At 35.2% G+C, this 23288-nt stretch overlaps 1 protein-coding gene across 6 annotated transcripts in view; it reads right to left on the bottom strand.

Annotated features, from left to right (window-relative positions):
* Positions 1-1996: 1996 nt before the first annotated feature.
* Positions 1997-23288, bottom strand: part of LOC117334512 (CREB-regulated transcription coactivator 1-like) — a 39081-nt gene continuing 17789 nt past the window's right edge. For 2 of the 6 annotated variants that reach the window (XM_033894183.1, XM_033894187.1), the window contains 8 exons: positions 22463-22563; positions 21313-21383; positions 20774-20820; positions 19905-20253; positions 16574-16771; positions 13978-14187; positions 12422-12794; positions 1997-10086 (listed from right to left, as the gene is read on the bottom strand). In XM_033894183.1, coding sequence (XP_033750074.1) covers positions 9866-10086; positions 12422-12794; positions 13978-14187; positions 16574-16771; positions 19905-20253; positions 20774-20820; positions 21313-21383; positions 22463-22563 — 1570 coding nt within the window. In that variant the 3' untranslated portion in view covers positions 1997-9865. The remainder of the gene's footprint in view (positions 10087-12421; positions 12795-13977; positions 14188-16573; positions 16772-19904; positions 20254-20773; positions 20821-21312; positions 21384-22462; positions 22564-23288) is intronic. The other 4 variants (XM_033894186.1, XM_033894184.1, XM_033894188.1 and 1 more) reach the window with 4 other exon arrangements.

Here is a 23288-nt window from a genome sequence, read left to right as displayed (position 1 = left end):
CTTTTGAATATTAATTAGCACGCGCGCCTTATCGTTTCTTGTGAATTGTAACAGCCATGTAGCGACACATTTCCCGGGGTTTCGTTGCCGTTTTTCTATTAGGAAGAGGTAGATCTCAGAACTAAACAGTACATGGTAGAATAGAAATAATAAACTTTGACTCGTGTATTGTTGCGGGATATACAACTCGGACTCGGATATTTTGCAATTTTAATTAATAACTCAGGCCTGCGGCCTTCGTTATTAATTTAATTGCAAAATATCCTCGTCCTCGTTGTATATCCTGCAACAATACACGAATCAACGTTAATTATTTCTTAAATAACTACTTTAAAATATTGAATATTTGGCTAAAAATGCTATCCTCTGGGCCGGTGTTACCGCACCACCTCTTCGAAATTTTCACACGGGGTACCATTTCAAGTCTCATCGTGGTTAATTAAGGGCTGGTGCTGTTATATATTTTTGGTGCTCATTTTGACGCGGTGAGGTCGCCTTATGAAAGCTCGTGTCGCCTAGCATGCCATACGACGGCGCGCACTTTGAGCATGCATGCACAAAGTATACGCAGTTGCTCTCCGTTCTGATGTGCGCGCAGTAGGAATTTCAAAGGGTTCACCGTAGCAGCATAGAAAGATCTCCTACAGCACCAGAGATCCGTTATCACGTACAAAGGATAAAACAGAATCCCTATTAGGGATGTCACTGAATGAGCCTCCTATGGCGCTTCTCTCAAGTCCATCACCGTTGACGGCATTGCAAGTGCGTTTTGAGCAAACATCAAAATGGTATCGATGCATGTTACACCTTTGTCACCCACATTTCACTATGGCTGTTGTAAGCCAGCAAGCCTGGCTCACTGTGCTACGCAAATGCGACATCTTTTACACGTAAAAAAAAAATACGTCATTCGGGGAAATTGGTTTGATGCAATTTTGACGTGCAAATGAAGAATAGATCACCGACTCCCAACACTAAATCATGGTGCTTGAAATCGATCTGTAATATCTGTAATGCAGGTACATGTATGCGACTATTTAACTATTGAACGTTTGTCATATTCATCGATTTAAATATGGACAACATATACAAAATCATGTATTAATGGACCTCATTCTATTGATCACTCATATCGAATGCATTGGCAATAAATATAATCGTGTGATCATCCACAAAGGGAAGTCGCCATGTTCAAAGGGATGTTGTGTCGAAGGGATGTCACTGTCTTCAAAGGGAAATGGCTCTGTTCAAAGGGAAGTAGCAATGTTCAAAGGAAACTCGCTGTTCAAAGGGATGCCACTCTGTTCAATGGGGAGTCGCCATGTTCAAAGGGATGTTGTGTCGAAGGGATGTCACTGTCTTCAAAGGGAAATGGCTCTGTTCAAAGGGAAGTAGCAATGTTCAAAGGAAACTCGCTGTTCAAAGGGATGCCACTCTGTTTAATGGGGAGTCGCCATGTTCAAAGGGATGTTGTATCAAAAGGATGTCACTGTCTTCAAAGGGAAATGGCTCTGTTAAAAGGAAGTAGCAATGTTCAAAGGAAAGTAGCTGTTCAAAGGGATGCCACTGTTCAAAGGGAAGTCGCCGTGTAAGGGATTCCACTCTTTTCAAAGGAATGTTGCTGTATCAAGGGAATTCACTATTCAATGGGAAGAAGCCATGTTCAAAAGGATGTTGTGTCAAAGGGATGTCGCTGTTCAAGGGGAAGTCACAGAGTTCAAACGGATGTCACTCTTCAAGGGGATTCACCATTTTCAAAGGGATGTTGCGGTGTCAATGGGAAGTCACTGTTGAGATGTTGCCTTGTTCAAAGGGAAGTTGCAGTATTCAAAGGAATGTCCCCATGTTCAAAGGGTTGTTGCCGTGTCAGAGGGAAGTCACTGTTCAAAGGGACGTCACTTGCGTTCAAATGGAAGTAAACTATGTTCAAAAGGATGTCAGTGTAAGGGATATCAACTTGTCAGGTTGCTGTGTTCAAAGAAAAACAAACTGCATGTTTCTTTATATGTAGTATATTTACTCCAGTAGAATGAAGGGTAATGGTACTGGACAACATGTGATGACAAACGTCATGGTAACAAACATACAACAGTCAATGTTATAACCCTCTAAGACTGTAAAAAGCAATATAGTACATCAGGATGATACGTGTGTGTACAGTTTTTGTACAATTGAAGCTTTATCAGTAACAGAACACAGCCACCCCTGTGTGTCTCAACACATGAGGCCTAAGAGTTAAGGTCACCTAATGTGACCAAGGCATTCAGATTACAGCGTGATCCCAGAGTTCAGTCACAATATATAGGTTCCCTGGAAATTGAGTCCACACATGTGACCCAGGATCTATGACTCAGATATTCAAGCCACAACATTAAGGTACCCCAGAAATTTGGATCACACATGTAACCAAATAATTCAATTTGACATCACAGACTCAGAATTCAGCCAACAAACATACAGGTGTCCTGGAAATGCAGGTCATGCATGAGACTAAGGAATTCTGTTTGACATCACATGACCGAGAAATTTAAGCCACACCATTTAGGTGTCCTTGAAATTCAGGTCACACATGTTACCAAGTAATTCAGTTTGCCTCGCATGACCCAGAAATTCTAGCCAACATAACAGTTCCCTGGAAATTCAGAACATATAAGTACATGATTGTTTAGAATTCAGTCAAAACCAATGTGACCAATACTTTAATCCACGATAACTCTTAATGCATAAATTCAGTCGAACCTAATGTGATGTGAATTTAAGTCACAGATCATGTCTCAGAAATTTCAGTCACAACATTCCACGATTCAGAAAAAGACTCCTCACAGAGCAGGTGACCTAGGAACAAAGTCAAAACCTAAGTGACCGGAATTAGAGCCACAACACAGGTTACTTACTAAATCCAAATACACCTTAGGCTTGCACATGTTGGAGGATTCCATCCAACATGCACCACAAGGGGCCAAAGAAATTCATCCAAGGGGTCATAGAAATTCATCCAAAGTTCAACACATGTTGAAGGAAAACCAGCAAAAACAACAAATACTTAATAATACATACAGAATAGTTTGATTTAGATCTACATGTACTTGTAAAAATTTGACCAAACAACAACAATAAGCATTTAACACGCTTCTCCAACTTCCAAGAAATGTGTTTAGCTTAGATTTGTAAAATATACATTTTCATTGGAATGTTACCAGGGGAGTTATTCTTGCACCAATGTCCATTTAGGCTGAAGGAAAAGAAATGCTGATATCTATTTCTATATAATTTTTAAGATGCTGCATCTTCAGTGCGTGCAATCTGCTATTTCCTGTTACGAAAGATATATACAAAATATCATGCTTCAGAGCAGTCATTACTGAAAATCAGACATTAACGACTGTTCATAAATATGGATATGCAATTCACTATGGCAACAAAAACACCGGTATCTGATTGAGTGCGTCTTTTTTTGTAAGGCAAATAAGACTTACAGCCAGATAAAACCAGAATTTATCTTGTTCACTGATTGAAATGTTGGCTAGTTTGTTTTCCTGATTGTATGCTACCTTACATATTTCTTATTTGAGCTTAGGTTTACATTAATCCTGGATAATTGTATTTTACACTTTTATTTTACTTCATTTATGGCGTGAAACACTTTCAGAGGTACGTCATGGTAAAGTAGCATGCATCTTTCTTTTACTCGGCTATAAACATTTACTTGATTAAGATAGCAGTCATATTGTAAGCTGGAATTTTAGCCTGAATATCTGGAGGATGTTTTCCATCCATCATGAAAACCTTTGTTTAACATGAACACAGAATGCTATCTCACTATTTTTGCTGTGTTGTAATATTTGATTCACATATGGTAAAAAAATCATTTATAACTTACAAAGATAGGACATCAAAAAAAGGTGAAACCAGGGCCTGGTCTTACAATGTGAGGACACAACTCATCTTGGGTAACAGTACTGCTAATTCTGTGTCCTACAAAACTATGAAATTAGAACACAAACACAGCAACTAAGGTACATATCATGGTGGAAGTCACTATGGTTATCACATAACTCTGGAGGGTAAAACCATGGTAATCACAATCACATAACCCGGGAGGGTAACACCATGATAACCAGTAGCCACGGAGGTAACACATTGTAACGATGTAATTGTGGAGAGTAATGCCATGGTAACAATGTAGCCATGGAGGTAACATTATGGTAACCATTTACCCCCGGAGTGTACCTATATGGTAACATGCAGCCACGGAGGTAACACAATGGTAACCATGCAATTCTGGAGGGTAATATCATGACAACCATTTTACTATTGATGGTATCACCATGGTAGTCATGTAGAAATTGGAGGGTAACATCATGGCAACAAAGTTACTAGAAGGTATCCCATAAGTTCTATATAACCCTTGAGGACATTACCAGGGTAACACACTGGATATTACACTAAACTACCAGACACATCATGTACACCATATGTAGTATCATAGTAACCTTGTGACAAAAGAGTAACCCCAAAGTAATCCTGTGCTGGAAGGATGGCAACATGGCTCCCCCAAGTTACCACAGGGGTATCATGTTACTATGGTGATGATGAAATCAAATGGTAGCACCATGGTAACTCATTCTTATATCAAGAATACTGGTAACAAAAAGGGTAAATCAAGGTAGCTTTGTAATCTCCAACTAGCACTCAGGAAACATATATCATTAAAATCGGACCATTCATTTCACCTCTGTATAAGTTGTTACATTTAACAAAGAAATACTGAAATGATTGAGAGATGGGATTTAAATTGAGTAGTTATTATACCATGTGTAATAATAAGGTTAAATTGTTACCTGAAGTCAACGCTATGATATCTTTCTATGGAAACTTTTCCATAAAGAACAATATCATAAACTCACTCAGTGAAATGTGTTGGAAGTACCAAAGCTTTGGCTTAAACAAAAGCCAATGTTATGGCTATTTGCTCAAAGATAATACCAATGTTATGGTACACATACCCTGATCAATAAGTAATTCTCTTAAGTGTTAAGAAAGGTTGTTACTATGGTTACCATACATGCAAATATCGACACCATATAACCGTGCCGTGTCAAAACCATCGCTACCATCCCAGGTCCACTGTGTCATTACAGGTCTTAACCCTGACAACATTTTGACATCACCCACAAAATATTTTTTACATATCATCCTGTTAATCCATAACAATACTGTAATATGTAGGAATAAAATCTCTATGAAAAATATCTTTAACAAAATTGATGCTGTACAGACGCAAAAACAAAGTACAATGTTTAACATGAAGCACAGTCTGGAGTACGATAGAAATTATTCAATCTCCTGTTTGGCAATGACTCTACTGCATACTTATTGACCTTTTAGCACTTAAGTATGTAGCATTTAAGTGCTAACCCATTCTAGCACCAGTCGTATAACCTGTAGTACTAGCATTGCTTTAGATGATCACAGTGACAACATGCCGACATACTGCCAGAGTAGGCTGTAACCACAGTTTGTGTCTGCTGGCACAAATCTCTGTTAATGTGGCTCTATGTTATCAACAGTTAAGGCAAAATCGGAATCAAGAACATTTTGTGAATGGTCACTGACCCAACATTTTTGTTCTTTAGGAACACTGATAAAATGAAGACAGATAATTTTATAGGCCACTCCAATCAGCATACGACTATGTATAACAATGACATTCAGCAGATAACAGAGAAGGGAAGCCATCCCAAGCTCCCTCCCATTATTTACATAAAAAAAATTGATGAAAATTCTTGTGTGATCTAATCCTAATAGTGCAAATAAAATACCCCAATTTTCTCTCTCATGATATTGACATGCCCATCTGCAGAGGACTTGAGTAATGGGCATCTACATACAGGTGGCTGTGTTCACTTCTATCCAGCTGACTAAACTGACCAATCACGATGGAGATGGGTAATGAGATGAGACCATACACAATGGTGATGACATTCCAGTGATGAGGAGACATTGGTGGATTATCAGAAATGAAGACATATAAAAATCAAGCATAAAATTGACATACATGAACAATATTATCAATAATGCAAAAAATCAATGATATTGAAGACCGGGTACATATATTTATGTACGAGTACCTAAAATGACATTACTTGACAGTGAGCTTCTAAGAAGTTATCCTTCCTGATGGCTTATCAAATAATGGCATCATTCTCTCGCTCTCTCTTCGTTTACCTCAACATACATTCTCTTTTTATAAAATTTTTTGAAAGTTTTTGAAACAGTACTGGGTTATTTTATGACTAGACCATTGAATTTGTCAAAATGCCCCGAAGGTCATTTGTAGATGTTAAAATGACAACACGGGCAAAAACATAGATAAGAATTGTATTAAAATATGTACATAGCTGCATCACAGCACTTAACGATGACACCAACAAACCTTCCTCTCGCACCACCCAATAATAGCAAACTATACATATAAATAATCTGCAACAAATAATAAAGATAGATATTTTATAATAGGTCAGAAACAGGTAACAACAGTTCTTCACATATCCTAACACCATCCTGATCATAGTCTGGCTCTGTGGGAGTACGCCCACAATATCAGAGTAGTAAACAAGGAGTCGATAATCTTTTGAAATGGATGAACCATTATCTTTTGATATACCGACTTCTTTAACATGAAATGTTTGTCCTGTACAAGCAGATTTTCACGGTTCGATAGTATAACACATTTATCCTCATGAGCATGTTAGGTTTTTGTGGATTTATTAATCTACATATTTTACCACTTTCTTGTTTTACATGGAATTTTCACTCTTATAAAATAAATCATAAGGCTGCTGGTCAGCTGACTTTTATTCTTATTCTTTTTTTGCTTCTTTTAAACAGTTACAAGGTGTTTGTCAAAAGAATCTGTCCAATTAAACCTCTGATCTTCGAAATGTTTTGCCACAAAATCAGCTACAAGCCACAAACATTCCATGTTGCGCAATAAAACACCTTTTTCACCATACAAGATACATGACAAATAAAGAGGTGTGATTGTGCCTAACTAGAAGTTTTTTTTTCGACTCCCCTGCACATGTTGTCGAGGACATTAGGTCTAATATACTATTGATTGTCGAACCTAAAGGAGGTTACATATATTCATCCGAGATACTGTAGATAACTTATATTTCATGATGTGATATTCAACCTCATATAAAATTGCTTAAAGTATCAATGACTTGTTTTAATTCAGTATCATACAAACTAAAATTCATACATAATGCTAGACATCAATGTTGAGTGAAACATGACTATACATTTACGTCGGCACAATAAAGTGCTAAAAATGTTCAGTTATAAAAATTAAATATACATGAAATATAAGTTAACCTACAGTATTCCAAAACATTTAAAAATCACAGACAATATAAATTTAAAATCTTCATATAAATCTTTGAAATATCAACTGTAAATTTGCTGCCGAACTTGGTTCTAGTTGAGTAGCATGGTACTTCATACTTGCCATCTTCCATTTTTGTAGGGAGACTACTAAATTTTAACCCTGTATTTAGGTAATGAATTATCAGTAAAACTACATTGTTCATATTTTTAAAAGTCCAATTAACAATCAGTCCTGAAAAAACTGGTTGCTTCAGATTTGTAGATTTAAGGCATTATTTTGTCAAAAGGAGAGTATCAAATGTCTCCGAGGGTTGAAAATTTGAACATGTTGTCTCCCCTGTGGAAATTCCGAGAAACTAGCAAGTATGGTTCAGTGATGTCATGGCTACACCCTAAAAGATGGACTATTGCACAACTACTCCTGTCTACTCCAGTGCTATGTATATTCTCATGTTCATGTAAATAGCAGCAGATCTGATAAGCCATTTTTTCTTTCTCGTTTGCTTCAGTTTAGGCAATTCTTTGATCTTCATTTTCACCTGATGCTGAGAAATGTAACAATTAAATTTTGAATTTAGCCATCATCACTTATTTAATGTAAACCAACATATTTTCACGGCGATTTAATTTAGCATTTTGATGCCGAAGACATTTTCTTGCTGGTTTGATTTTCATGATTTACAGTCATGAAATGCCTACTTTACCTGTGATGGAAACTATTTCCTGGCCAATAATTTTTGTGAATTTCAATTGCGGGAAAAATATGCATATATTGATCACATGCGAAAATAAGTTGGTATACAGTAACCATATAATGAACCTGTAAATTATCCACCTAGAAGAGAGTATAGGCTATGCCTATTCAATCCTGTTTCTAAATAAAATCAAATTGGTTGAAATTGAAAATCTAATTATCCAATACATTAAATTAATGGTTTATTGTTTTAATGACTCTGCCTATTGCTTACATTAAACTATAAAACAGTTTATATTTGCATCGAAGTATGGTGATTTTGATCTTGTTAAATGGCCCTTGAGTTCCTGTATATTACTGAAAAAATATTTCTCTGACAACTTATACACAAAATACTTTTGATTTCATCTCCAATGTAAAATGATTAAACTTGATGTTGAAGAATTTGGCCACAGCAGAGAAGTAGGCAGAGTAGTGTGACATATATCTATCAGTACAAATAACAGTATTTATAAACAATCATCTAATCTAATCTTTTTAGCTATAAAAAATAAATAACAAGCACTTTTTTTTCAGATATACGCCAGCTATCAACTGAAGACTTTTGATTCCCAGTGTGAATAAATTCATCACTAAATAGACAAATGTGACGGATATTCACTTTACAAACACAAATCACCTTGCCCTTAATATGCTAGCTTGTGGTGTCTTTAAAATCTTAACTTTCTGCTCTCGTTACTATCTTCGCCACACAGATTTTTTTTTAAGAATGAAGAAGGCTCCAGCAGACCACCCAGCCTGCCTTAGTTAAAGATTCAATGCCTATTCCAGAGAGCTCTCTGCCAAAAGATTGTATCAAATGGATAGGACTTCAGACCCTAAAAGGGGGCAGAATAAAGGTAGTCCCATCAAGTTGTCAGAATACAGTCCATGGCTGTTAATATATGTTCAAACAGGGGGAAAAAGAGCGGAAAAATAGTTAAAAAGTTGTGCTCTTTAGATTCTTGCAGCAAAATATTTCAATACAAAAGTTGAATGTTTGTTCTGCAAATGAAGAAATTGTTGAGAAGATTTACTTGTTCTTGTTTACATTAAACAATTAAGAATACAAACTCTGACAGAGTTATCTTCCTTAGAAGTGGTAAAACATCTGTTTAATTAAGAGAACCAAGCTAGTTTCAACAACTGTTTAACATCAGAAAAAAGTTACCTAAGCAAAGGAATAAAGCATTTAAATCTTTGTAAAAATACAATAGCAATGTGTAAAATATCCTACAAATGACACAGCAGCTCTTTTTAGAACTTTCTGGAAAATAATAAATAACCAGCTGGCTCTAGTTTCTCTACATATCACATTCTTATGAGCAAACTCACTCTCTCTCTCTCTCTCAATACGACAGCGTCGTGCCTTGTTCACATTAAGTAATTAAGGAATGCCAATGTATGCAGGGGAACAGTTATACAATGTCACCAGTACAAAAATACTGTTTTGTAAGAAGCAAAATCACTACTAAATTCTTGACCGTTAAACATTATAATATGAACCACCAATTTATTCTACTTCATAGTTCAAATTAATTAACACTATCTTCCTTCTGTTGGCTAGCAAGTAGGTGTGGCCGCGCTCATGACAGACAAGGGAAAGGGCATTACAAGTCCTGGAGTAAGTGTAAATGCATTGATAGACATAACCAATATTATATATTTTTTTTTAGATTTCTAAGATGTTAAAAACAGAATTGACACAAAGCGCTGATTTAAGTGCTGGAGTAGTAAATCCTATAATCTGTCCAATTTAAAGCTTTCCTCTGTGGCTGGATCCGTTAACATGCTGGGGTCCGTTAGCATCTGTAAGCCGTCCAAGTCCAAAGGATCGAGACCTACTTTGAGAGCCTCGTCTGAAGTAAAGAATTCTGTATCAAAGCCGTCAGGCATACCAGTAATGGCATTGCCAAGCTCCTTAGCAAAGTCCTGTTTCCCCATCAAATTATCGTCAACACCTGAAGGAAATAAATATGTACCATGGTTAAAACCATTCCAACATACAAATGTGATGACATATTTACAAATGTTATCAATTATTTGTGTTCTAAGCATGCAGTTAAGAGGGAAATATTTTTTTCTAATTAGCAATGAATGTTCTAAATATTATCATGGATGAAGAAATATTGTAGAAAACTACAATAAAGACATTTCAACAGTCCAAACATACACCCATCAACTAGCCAAAATCTATCTACCAGATGATACCCTCTCTCCCACATTAACCCCCACTTCTATGACAACTGTCAAGAAAACCTAAAATTGAAAAATAAATCGTCAGCTTCAGTACTAGTTCATATTCTCTAAAGCTACCATGAGCAATTTTATGTAATACAGTGTAATAAGAATAGTTTAAAAGAGCATAACTCATAAGAAAATCCTTGAAATTATATTAATAGATTTCATGTGTTTTTCTGGCTTTTGATATCGCTAAACTTGATTAATTTATAAGCATAATATTATAGGGGCATATACGTAACTCCCAAAAAGAAAAAAAAAAAGTCTAATAAGTAAGAGGTACAAAGAAAAATATACAAATAAGGGTCATAACTGTCAAAATCATTTAAATTTTCTCAAAAGTAAGTACTAAGTTCACAGATAAATTAAGTATCGATCATGCATACAACATTTTGTCACAATCTACCCCGAAATTAAAGGAGACAGACAGGTACACAGACAAAGCAATCACTGGGATTCACTACATACCGTCCACTTCTAGATGCAGAATATAACAACAAAATAGATTTACTGAAAATGTTTTACTGTATATACCAGGTTATTTTCTAAGGAGGCATTTTAGTTTCCACAAATTCCACATTAAAAGAATCTGAATTTTTCTACATATTTGAAATAGAGAAAAATCAGTCAGTACTGTAAAGTGTAATATTCGTTTAGATCTATCAATAGTCCTATATTGAGCCTCTGATCAGGAAATCGAACATAATTATAAGGTTACCTGTAATTAATCCCCGAAAATTTATATATGACCTGTGACCTTTTGACATTGACTGATAATCATGTAATCAAACTACATCTTCAACAATCTAACATCAACTGTCAGAGGAGTTTTCATTTCTAAAAAAGGTCAAGTGTGACCGCTGATTGATTAGCCTTGACCAATGACCAGCAAAATCTTATCAAGACATATGAAACTTCAATATTCTTATTAAATAATAAAAACAAATTCATAAAATTTCTTGTTAAAGATCTTTTCTTTTTTCAAATAACAGATGGACAAAGATAAAACTGTTATATATCCACAAAGAGTAAAGTCAGAACAGTAGGTATATATAAAATACTGACATCATACCCATGTTTAGTAATAGTATGCTGATTTAGAATTTCACAATAATGGTTCGCAGTATCAGATTAAACAGTAGAATTTAATGAACAGATGTAGCTAGTTTTGTTGAAGATTTGTAGCAGCAATCTATATAAATATCCTAATTTAGTGTGTGACACTCTCATGCAAAATTAACATTTTAACATTTAATAAAGTTTAGTGAATAAAGTTAAAACAGCAAAGTTACGGTTTAGACAAAGAAAGCTTTACATCCACATTTACAGATGGCAACTTGATTTATGTCTTAGCTAAATCCATATCTGCAGGTTTTCCCCAAACTGCACAAAGCACATGTTTGTGTATGCTGATACTTAGTAAAATAGTGCATGTGCCTAAACTTCATACACGTGATTTGGTTGCTTCAATAAAATGCATTACTATATCAACTTATTTTTCGCATATTTCGCGGGCGATTAAAATTCGCGAAAAGTGATAAGTGAAATGTGATTTTGTCGCATGATTGACTTTTTCCTTCCTTATACATTGTATAGTTATTTCCCCATATAGTGGAGCATATACCATGTTATCATTGCAATGGACAAAGGGATATAGCTCTATATATAGTTGCACGCATAACATGATTTCGTTCAAGAATGACTTCCACGATAATGAAACAATAGGACAGGTGATGGAAGAAAAGCAAACCTAGTCTCTGAGTGTTTGTGCATATCAAATTATCGCTATACTGACGTGAGGAAGGGTCCCCAAAATTATCAATCTTTAGTAATTAAATTAATGACGAAGATCACTAACAGTTAGTAATTAATGTAATGACGAAGATCACTAACAGTTAGTAATTAATGTAATGAGTAGTTAATAATTGATTCCACATGATACAAACCAAATAAAATCAATGCTTAAACTGCTACCAAAAAAAAAACTACTTATGGACTTTACTGTGAACACCAACAAGGTAATAATGAGAAAAATTTATAATGAAATGTTGGTACCTGGAAACAAGTAAGAGTTGATACCTGTGAATATGATATCTGGTATTTTACCACTCGACGACACATGTTGTTGTTGCTGTTGCTGCTGCTGTTGTTGTAAAATGTTTTGTTGTTGCTGCGCAGACTGCTGTTGAAGATGCTGGTATTGCACAGCAGGATTTACTACACACTTTTGAGAAATTCGTTCCGAGTCCAATTGTTGTGGAAAGTACTGTTGATGAAGATCCTGATTGCTGCCCGACAGGCCATGAGTTATAGCCTGTGAAAAGTTTATTGACGTGTTCTGAGGAGACGTGTAGATAGCAGTGCTCGTTGCTCCGTTGGTCAACAATGAGGAATCAGATGATGATGATATGAAGTGGTTGTCTTGTGACTGAAAGTAGAGGCAACAGAAATTTGCTAGGATTAGCCCTGGAACATCAGTTGTGTTTTTGTGGTTTCCTTGACAACATCCTGGTTTTCATTTCTAAGAAAGAATCGACATTACTAGGAATTCTACTTGAAATTGTAATCGATACATTTTCAATCACACAGAATACTAGTTAATACCATACCTAAATCACACAATCCTATGTCATATTGAACTTTAAATCCAACACTCCTCTTACAAGGCTCCTGTCAGTGTAAACATTCTATTACAAATAACTATCAATCATTTGTAATCAAACTATTTTCAAATAAATGTATGATAATGAATTTCACTAAAATTTCCCCATTCATCTACATTACTAAATCATCCAACTATCTGCCATATCAATGTTCCTGTTCATTTACCTGTAGTGAATTATCAAATTACTTACCATATGGAAATATCAAATAGCCTACAATGCATAATTTTCCAAGTCATCTGTGAAACTCCATCACAAATTACCTACTCATATCAAATTACCTTTCCCAAACACTTATCATACTGAAGTATCAAAGAACTACTAGTTTTCCAAACACTTATCATACAGACTTATCAAAGTACTACTAGTTTTCCAAACACTTATCATACTGAAGTATCAAAGAACTACTAGTTTTCCAAACACTTATCATACTGAAGTATCAAAGAACTTCTAGTTTTCCAAACACTTATCATACAGACTTATCAAAGTACTACTAGTTTTCCAAACACTTATCATACAGACTTATCAAAGAACTACAGCTAGTTTCCCAAACACTTATCATACAGACTTATCAAAGAACTTCTAGTTTTCCAAACACTTATCATACAGACTTATCAAAGTACTACTAGTTTTCCAAACACTTATCATACAGACTTATCAAAGAACTACAGCTAGTTTCCCAAACACTTATCATACAGACTTATCAAAGAACTTCTAGTTTTCCAAACACTTATCATACAGACTTATCAAAGTACTACTAGTTTTCCAAACACTTATCATACAGACTTATCAAAGAACTACAGCTAGTTTCCCAAACACTTATCATACAGACTTATCAAAGAACTACTAGTTTTCCAAACACTTATCATACAGACTTATCAAAGAACTACTAGTTTCCCAAACACTTATCATACAGTACTTCTATATGTAATTCTCTGATCCACCTACCATGTTGAATTGCTCAAACTGATGCTGTAGTGCATTGGTCTGCTGCTGCTGCTGTTGATGCTGGTAGTTCTCTGTGAATGGTGAGTTATTCCAGGAAGTGGGTGGCAGGCCCGGTGACTGTGCCGGAGAGTGAGATGTTTGCGACAGGGGAGATGTGGGTGACTGGCAATTAGACTCTGATACATTATTCCTGTACTGTGTTAATGATGGCTGAAAACGAAACAAGTGTTCAGTTATGGTAATAGTCCAATCCAATTGTTGTGTTGATACAATTCAAAATAAATTTCGATGGTACAATGACAACGCACTGTGTGGCTGCATGAAGGTCATATTGACTGGCTTTGGTTTCAGTCCGCCTTATTGTAATCTCGAAAAGACATAAATCAGCAAAGCGATTGGTCTGTTTTTATGTTTTGTTTTTTTCAAAAGCAAATCCCTGGGGTCCTGAAGATGCCATTATCCAAGACGATGAAATTTTGCAATGAAGATCATTGATTAAGAATAGAGAAATATTAACACACACATCTGGATTCATTTCATTTCTTGTGTCTTAGTAGTAAGGAAGTCTAAGGAAACCACATACGGATCCACAACAGGAGACTTAATGACTACAACAAAGTTTGACAGTTAGCTTTAACACACAATCTAATTAAAATCATACCTTGATCTGCACTATGTTCTGTAAGCTACACTCAGCTACATCATGTGTTGACGTATCAGAGTGTAGCTTATGGAACGAGACGCAGATCAAGATATGATTTTAATTAGATTGTGGAACACTCGTTGTCTATTGATATATAGATCCTGTACATTTGTTGACCATCCAGACTTAGAAATTAATCCAGTTTCAACAGTGGTTTCCTTCCAATACAGGTATATATCTAAAATACAAGATAGGCTAACACAAAATCAACGTGATTACAGCACAACAACAGGAAGTAGAAAATGGCTGTATTCCAGTGACAAACATGTACACAAAAAAATCAAATTAACAGAACAAAGCATGCATACAAGTTCAGTATTTATAAAAATTTTGTTAGAAGAGTTACTGATGAAGCAAATATAGTGTATCCTCGACGTCCGTTTGTATATGAGCCTGGTTGCTGGTGTGTCCTTGATGCCTGTCGGATCTATTTCTCACATTATTTTAATTGTACATATGCCTTGGACAAGTTTTCTAATTTAAGAGGTCCATGAATGAGTCTCAACAATCACCAGAGTTCTGATATAGTTGAACAACCCAGAGAATAATATGAAAGTGAGCTCCAGGCAACCGTGACTTTGTCAAGTATTGCTTGTATGTAGGGAGCATCAATCTATTATAAATGTATATACACTGTTTATCATTTCAGTGCTAGATCTTCAACCAATAAATGTCTTAGCAGTCCAGATTTGTCAGTATAGTTATTGAACTAACTGCAAAATACAATAATTTTTATATTTGAAAAAAAAAACAAAAAAACAATACCGTTCCCAAAAATCTTATATTTCTCTCTCAAAGACATCACTTTTCTTTGAAAGAGAGAAGACGATATATCTGATATGTTTATGTATCTATGTTTCAAAAGAGTTGTACTTTCTAAAACAGTGAGCTATTTAATGTAATGCCTCAAGTCATGATGCTAAAAACCATAGAGAATACTAGATTCTAACGTAATATAATTATGCTAGTCTGAAGAAGACTGTTGAAATTTCAGAAATTTTAAATCTTTGGTCATGGAGGGTTCTTTCAAAACTTTACAGAAATTGGTTCTGAGAGTGTTTAGAGAAACTGAAACAAACAAGCAATGAACAGCATACAACGGGAGATACATGACAGAAAAGATGCTTCTGCAAAAGTTTGAATGAGACTTTATTTCAGGTAAGCTAAAGTGTATTATAATCTATACAATGGACCAGTGTAACCTTGAAGGTTGTTCAAGATCATAATGCGATTGGATTTGTAAACATCCCTTTGTGCCGATAAGATAAAGAGAAAATAAGCAATTCTGTTTTAGTAAAACATGTGGAGTGGTTGAATATTACACTTGTTCAGTCATGTATTGATTTACCATATTCCTACAAGGATGCATTATTATTAGTTTACCTTATTCCTAAATGGAAGTGTAATAATTCACACTATTTCTGTATTGACGTGCAATAGTTTACCTTATTCCTAAATGGAAGTGTAATAATTCACACTATTTCTGTATTGACGTGCAATAGTTCACCTTATTCCTAACTGGATGTGTAATAATCTACCTTATTATGTATGGATGTATTATTAATAATTTACCTTGTTCCTAAAAGGGTGTGTAATTAATTACCTTATCCCTGTAGGAATGTGTAATAAGGACACAAAAGATTAGTATTACTGCTCGAAGGAAATTAAATGGTTTTTATTTTTATACTGATATATGTACATTGTTAATTATCAGAGGTGAATTCTACCTCTCTCCTGTTTATATACCTAGTCAAGCATCACCATGACCAGAGTGTTAGTTTTATACAGTGTATCTAATAATTAGAAATTAACCTGTACCCAAGATTTAATTTAGTTGCATGCGGAAGTGATTAAATAGAAGTGTACACCTGTATGGATCTCATTAGTAGTTACCTGTACCTGAGAATTATTTTGGTCACATGCGGAAGTGATATGGACCTGAGGCACCTGTCGCAGGTTATTGTTGGAGGGGGCAGGGGGGCGGGTATGCCCCCCTCGTTGTCGCTGCTGCTGTTGCTGATGTAAGTATAACAGATACTGTTGTTTTAACCGAGGGTCCAAAGAGAGCTTACTGGGGTCGAGATTTGGAACCTAAACATTGTAAAAATATAAAATAATACACACAACTATGTACATTACAACAGAAAGGATGCTATATACAACAATATTAAAAGGCGTTTGTCTTCTCAACTAAACCAAATACCACACACAGGCTACAGAAACAAAAGCTACTGTAACGTATTGATTTTGGCGCACTCAACTTTTCGCGCATTTATACTGCATTTTACAGATAAGTGTGATGATGAATTGACACACCAATACTTGCCATTGAAAACAACACACAGAAACTGTTATTTTATGCAATCCTATTTTAGTGGAGGTTTTCAATGCTAAAAGCAGTGAAATAAAATAACCTTTAAAATATATACCCCTCGGTATATACGTTTACTGTATATTACCATACTTATCCTTAAACAAGCCCCCTTCCCTAGAGTAAAAGTTCGGGGAGATCTTAGTAGCGAACCACTATTAATGTGTACCCTGAATGATTTTTGTTAAGGTGACTTGTTTTAGATAAAATTATAAAATAAAGTATTGTGAAGAAATTGTGTGAAAACATTTGTTAAGGTGACTTGTTTTAGATGAAATTATAAAATAAAGTATTGTGAAGAAATTGTGTGTGAAAACATTGCATCGTTTTCAAGATAAAAGCGATTTCAAGGAATGCCCAGGCTACCTGTATGCGAATATCATTCTTCCTAGATAGTGACCTAGCTGTCTAGCTGTGACGTCAGAAGTGTGTAATGTATAACCCATGTAATATAGTACGATATCACTGTATTTTTTATTTGACATTGAACTATCAAATGTTGAAGAGCTTGGTTGTTAGAATAATATTTTTATATGAAATAATGGATTCATTGATAAAGAAATTACTTGACAATATTGAGAATACGTCGGGTCATACCATTATAATGTTTCGAGCAAGACTACATGGAAATTATGTAGATTAACAAAAATAGGCAAATAGCAATTGTCTATACACTTCTCACAAATGTTATCATATAAGACTTCATGTTCTCATAATCTGGACTTTCAGATCACACATCGCCAGTGTATTGACCTACTCGAGAAATGTGTTACTAAGATGTGAACTATACTATGTACTATAAAAGTATACAGTTTCATTGATATACATGTAGGTACATATTGTATATTGGACAGGTTAATTTAAAATCTATAGTGGCAGTACTACTAGTCATGTCAGTATGAGAACCTGTGTTTTAATTACAATGTGTTTACAGTTAATTATTTTGACACACCTCTGTGACCCTGGCTTGCCTGTCACTGGCTTTTGTGTTGACCATGTGTACACATCAGTTTCAGGGTACACTTTTAACTTACTATTTTAAAATTGAAAATTCTGCAAAACTGAAGAAGGGGGTTTCTTCGTGGACAGGGGTTTAGTTGCAGATAAATATGGTAACTATCTCAGTTAACAAGTGGCACAACCAAAACTGCAGTGTTTAAAATTAATTTTGTGGGTTAAATATTAATTGCTTTGGAAGTGGAAGAAATGATGAGGGCTCAATCTTCACACAAACACTTTGGCAGGGAGGGTAGATTTGCAGGGATTTTCATTCCAGCCATGTCTAAAAGCCCCATTAATTTTCAACTCTACCCAAACTATTCAGGACATAAAGCACATTAGTGACCCAACATGTTGTTATGTACACATTGTAAATAAATAAAAAGAACCTTAAACCCAACTTTTGACATTTAATGATTTACTTCAATTTGCAATGCTTGACAAGGGACTATGTACACAGGATATGTATCAAAATATATATACTAACTAGATATGATTCTCTTTTCTATCATTTTCTACTCAATTATAAACTTCAATCTTGTTTTAGTTGATTTATATCAAAATTAAAAGAAATATTCTGCATGGTCACAGAATACAATTTTAAGTCATGTAATGAATGACCATTACAACTTGTGGCTTTTGATCGAGTATGGAAGACAAGCACTTTTAACTGGGTTTAACATCAAACTGGATTTAACATCAAACTCGATGGGAATGTCAAACCTGTGGCTTTATCTGCACACATACCAAAATATTATATATGTGATGTGTATTATTAGCCACCGGCCCATGCAACTCCAGGATCTGACAGAATATCAGTGAGCATGTCTGGCTACAGGATATTCCAATTTATAAAAAAAAATTACTAAATGTATTCTTTGACCACCTTTATATTATAATATTCAAATATCGATCAAATACAAAATTTTCTAGATTTTTTTTTTTAAAATAAATCTTTCACCATTTTTCAGTATTTCTTGAAGTTACAGTAAAACAATGCAAATAACAATGGGCATATCGTGATATATTCCCAATGTCTCCAAATTTTTTTATTTTTTTTTTCTATTTTCAAAGTTCTAAGTCTCCACTTTTACAATCAGAATTTTAAGCATCAAATTTTATTGCAATTGATCATGGTAAGATTTGGCATAGTCCATTCTGAATTTATAGTTTGTGTTTATTCTTTTGCAGACACCTAACCCTGTAATTTAACCAGCTAAACAACGAAAGGATCACACCTACACTACATGTACCTCTAATATCTCACAAATGACAAAATAAAATGGAAACTTAGCATGGGATTGACATGCAGGGTTAAAAACAGCTAGATTTCATCACTCAACACATTTTTTTCTTCAAAACTAATACCAAATAAAATTTCATATCAGTTAAGAAAGCTAAAATATATTCAAATAAAGGTCTTTATCCAAAAACTTTACACATGTATACCTTCTAGAAAAGCTGTTTTATACAAGCTTTGCATTTATTTAAGTTCAAATAATTTTTTAATTAAAAATTATCTGCTTCATCGAGCTGTTAATCAACAGTATATAAAAGCCATGCATTATCAAATGATAAATCAAAATGAATTATCACCTACTGAACACCATTAGAACCAAAGCATCACTTTCCGCGGGTCTGATTTTCACTTCTCACTTTACGCTAATTGCAAAGGGAGATTACTCTTAAGAACTATTAATTTTAAGACACTTTTGATTTCTATGGAGTTGATATTCCACAGCTATCCAATAATTTATTTTCCTGGTAATAGTTAAAACCCACAGGAAGTGATACTTGGTGTCCATGACAACAGAGACTGGGGTAATCCTAACAAGGTTGGCAGCATTGACTTACACTATCGGGCGTAGAGTGAGACATCCTCATCTGTTGTGTGGGAGATCCACTGAGTACAAGGGGGCTTGGGCCACCATGCTGCAGCCTGCGTCGCTGTACCGGGCTCTGAGCCTGGGGGCTAGGAGGGCCCATGCCCCCAAGTCTGTGAGCACTGGTGGGGGAGAGATTTGCAGGGGCAGAACCTGGGGGTGCTTGCCCCCCTTGGTATGACTGATCCTCTGCATCCAGGGGAGTAGCCAGTGGGGGTGGGAAGTGGAGTACAGTCAGATCCGGCAGTGAACCAGTGTTGTTCGTGATAGGAACATGAATGCCTGTTCCCTGGTTTTCCTGCTCCGTTGATGGATAGATACTGGTTACAAAAAACATATATGACAATTCAAGTGAATCCACAATATATATTTATATCAATGACTAGTATACAACAGTCAAAAAGGCTAAAAAAAAAAATTTAATATTTTTTTTGAAGAGAGAAAGAAGACTTGAATTCCTTGTATTTTTCATCAAAGGTTTGTAACATTAATTGATAATTAAGGGAGCTTGGTGCCTGCAATTGCATGTTTTTCAGTACTTTTATCCTGTTAAATATGGACTTGGTTGCATAATCTATGTTTTTTCTTATGTTTTTCAAAATTAGTTTATGCTAACATGAAATTTCTATAATTAACAGAAAGGTGTTCAACTCTTACACTTTCAACTATGTTATAACACATCTGAATGGTTATCAAATTGAAATCAACTGTTGAATACCTTTAAGGATAGAACAAGGGATGGACCACACTCTCAAGACAATAGTCCAGCATCTTATGATTGTGGGCTAACCATTTTGAATCATGGATACAAATATATATGCAAATAAACAAACCACTTACTTGATATTTGGTACCTCACAAGACTTTGGCCTTGATTGTGCCACCAGCTGTAAAAATTCCAACAGACAATTGAATTTTTATATATGATAAGGCACAATGAAATAATATTATGAACCAGAGTGTCAGGAGCACAACAACCAAGTGGAACTAGCTATACTATTTCACTACTCCAAAGTCTAGAATTTGGTATATATTGAAAATTAAATACTGTAAACATTGAAATTTACGTGAAGGGAAATTCACGCTGATTGGATTGCGAAAATTTCCCCCATGAGTATAATTTTTATATCAATTTACATAATCTTGAACTACAAATGAGTGGATAGATCGCAAAAATTACCACCATGCATATAATGTACATATCAAAATTGCAAAACTATTTACCATGACATATTATTAAAGTTAATCTGACATTGTGTTTTCTTAATACAAACATTAAAGAAAACAAAAGAAAAAGTCAAAAATTTGTAAATTAACCAATTCTTAAATCGATTAGCCAGTAAGGTGTGTTATGAAAGACAATTCAGAAGGTAACCAACCTTTTTGGGATCCCAAAATTCTTTCATTAATGCTCCGCCCTGCATTGCATTTTCTCCGGCTACTTCCATAACTAGGCAAAAGAAAATGAGAACAGTATACATCAACACTTCCAGAGAAAAAGGTCAGTCAGTTGCTGGCTGATAGGGTGTGACAATCTTTGGCTGACAGCTAGGTTTTGAGCTGTGACACGGCTGACAGGGTGTTTTGAGTCATAGCTGCTGTTGGCCAACGGTCATGATAGCTGTCAGGGAAGGTGTCTTGGAGTCATGAGAGTTTGAAATTGCAACAGTCGTTGGCCGAAAAAGTGTCTGGGAAGGTGACAGTTGTTGCAGACAGGATTTTTAGTTGTCACAATTGTTCGCTGACTAGGCAATTGGATTGGGGAGGTGACTGTACAGCAATTGAATAAGGAAGTTTGGAATCATAATATTTGCTATGGAAGATGTTTTGGAGTTGTGATTGTTACTATGGAGGGTGTTTTGGTGTCTTGATTATTGCTATTTATGTTATGGAGAGTTTTGGAGTTGTGATTGTTGCTATGGAGGGTGTTTTGGAGTTGTGATTGTTGCAATGGTGAGTATTTCATTGTCCTGATTGTTGCTATGGAGAGAGTTTTGGAGTTGTGATTGTTGCTATGGAGGGTGTTTTGGAGTTATGATTGTTGCTATGGAGAGAGTTTGGAGTTGTGATTGTTGCTATGGAGGGTGTTTTGGAGTTGTGATTGTTGCTATGGAGAGAGTTTGGAGTTGTGATTGTTGCTATGGAGAGAGTTTGGAGTTGTGATTGTTGCTATGGAGGGTGTTTTGGAGTTGTGATTGTTGCTATGGAGGGTGATTGGTGCTGTAAAAGATATTTTGGGTCGTGATAGTTGCTTAGGAGAGTATTTTGGGTAAGGAGAGTGAATGCATTGAGGTTCAACAGTTGATAGCTAAATGGTAATTTAGGGTAGTCACAATTGTTGGCTGACAATGCAAGGAAACTGGATTGAGATAGTTATTGGCTGACATGGGGATTGGTACAGCAACATCGTTGGATTGATGGTGTTGTGGATGATTTGGTGTGTATGTGTATTATGTCAACTGTCAAGACATTTGTTGATCTGCACTGAGAGCTAAGGTGAGTCGTCACATGGCTATCTAAATTACTTACGACGTCGATTTACTGGGGGTGTTGTAGCACCATGCATGTGGTCTCCCAGGTCACTTATAGGAGCCATGGCACTAGTGTGGAGGGCAGAATCGGAGTTTGTTCTGTAACAAAAGAACCATGTCAGGTAAATCATCAACATAGATTAATGTTATTTATCCAACTACCATGAAAACGTCCACTAACTTGTACATGTTTTTATCATCTGAAATGGTAAAAATTTGTCATTAATGCTGTATATTTCAAAATGAGACATTGCAAATCAAACACCTGTCATATGATGTAACCCTGTTCAAGTTGAAAAAAATAACGAGACCATTAGTTCCGAGATACATTCTGAGAAAGTATTGCATGATGAAATAAATATAGTAAGTAATACTGTTTAATTCTTAAACAAGTACCTAATAGCATTTGTTATGAAATTTTGGTAATGTTGATTAATTTACTTATTTATTTATATATATTTAAATATCTATTTTTTTTATTATTATGAAACCTTCCTTGAACACAAATCAGAGAATGTCATTATAATACATATACATAGTCGACTAGTTCATATAAATTGTGAAAGTATTGAAGGTCCAAGACAGATCCAAAGCACTAACTTTCATGCACAGCATTTGAGCAGCTGTCTAAATGTTAACAAGTTATAGGAATTTGGTATGAGAAATACCAGTGTAATATTTACTTATGCAATCAGTAAAATGAAAATTCCCATTTTCCAGGTATACACTATATTATTATATTATTTACTGATTTGGCAAAGGGGAAATCTAAACGAAGTGAGCCAGGACTAGCATAGATTTATAGTAACTCCATCCCACTCATC

Source organism: Pecten maximus, chromosome 9 (genome assembly GCF_902652985.1).
Source record: "Pecten maximus chromosome 9, xPecMax1.1, whole genome shotgun sequence".
Taxonomy (NCBI): Eukaryota; Metazoa; Mollusca; class Bivalvia; order Pectinida; family Pectinidae; genus Pecten; species Pecten maximus.
Note: the sequence above shows the minus strand (reverse complement) of the source record. Positions and strands in the feature narration are given on the sequence as shown.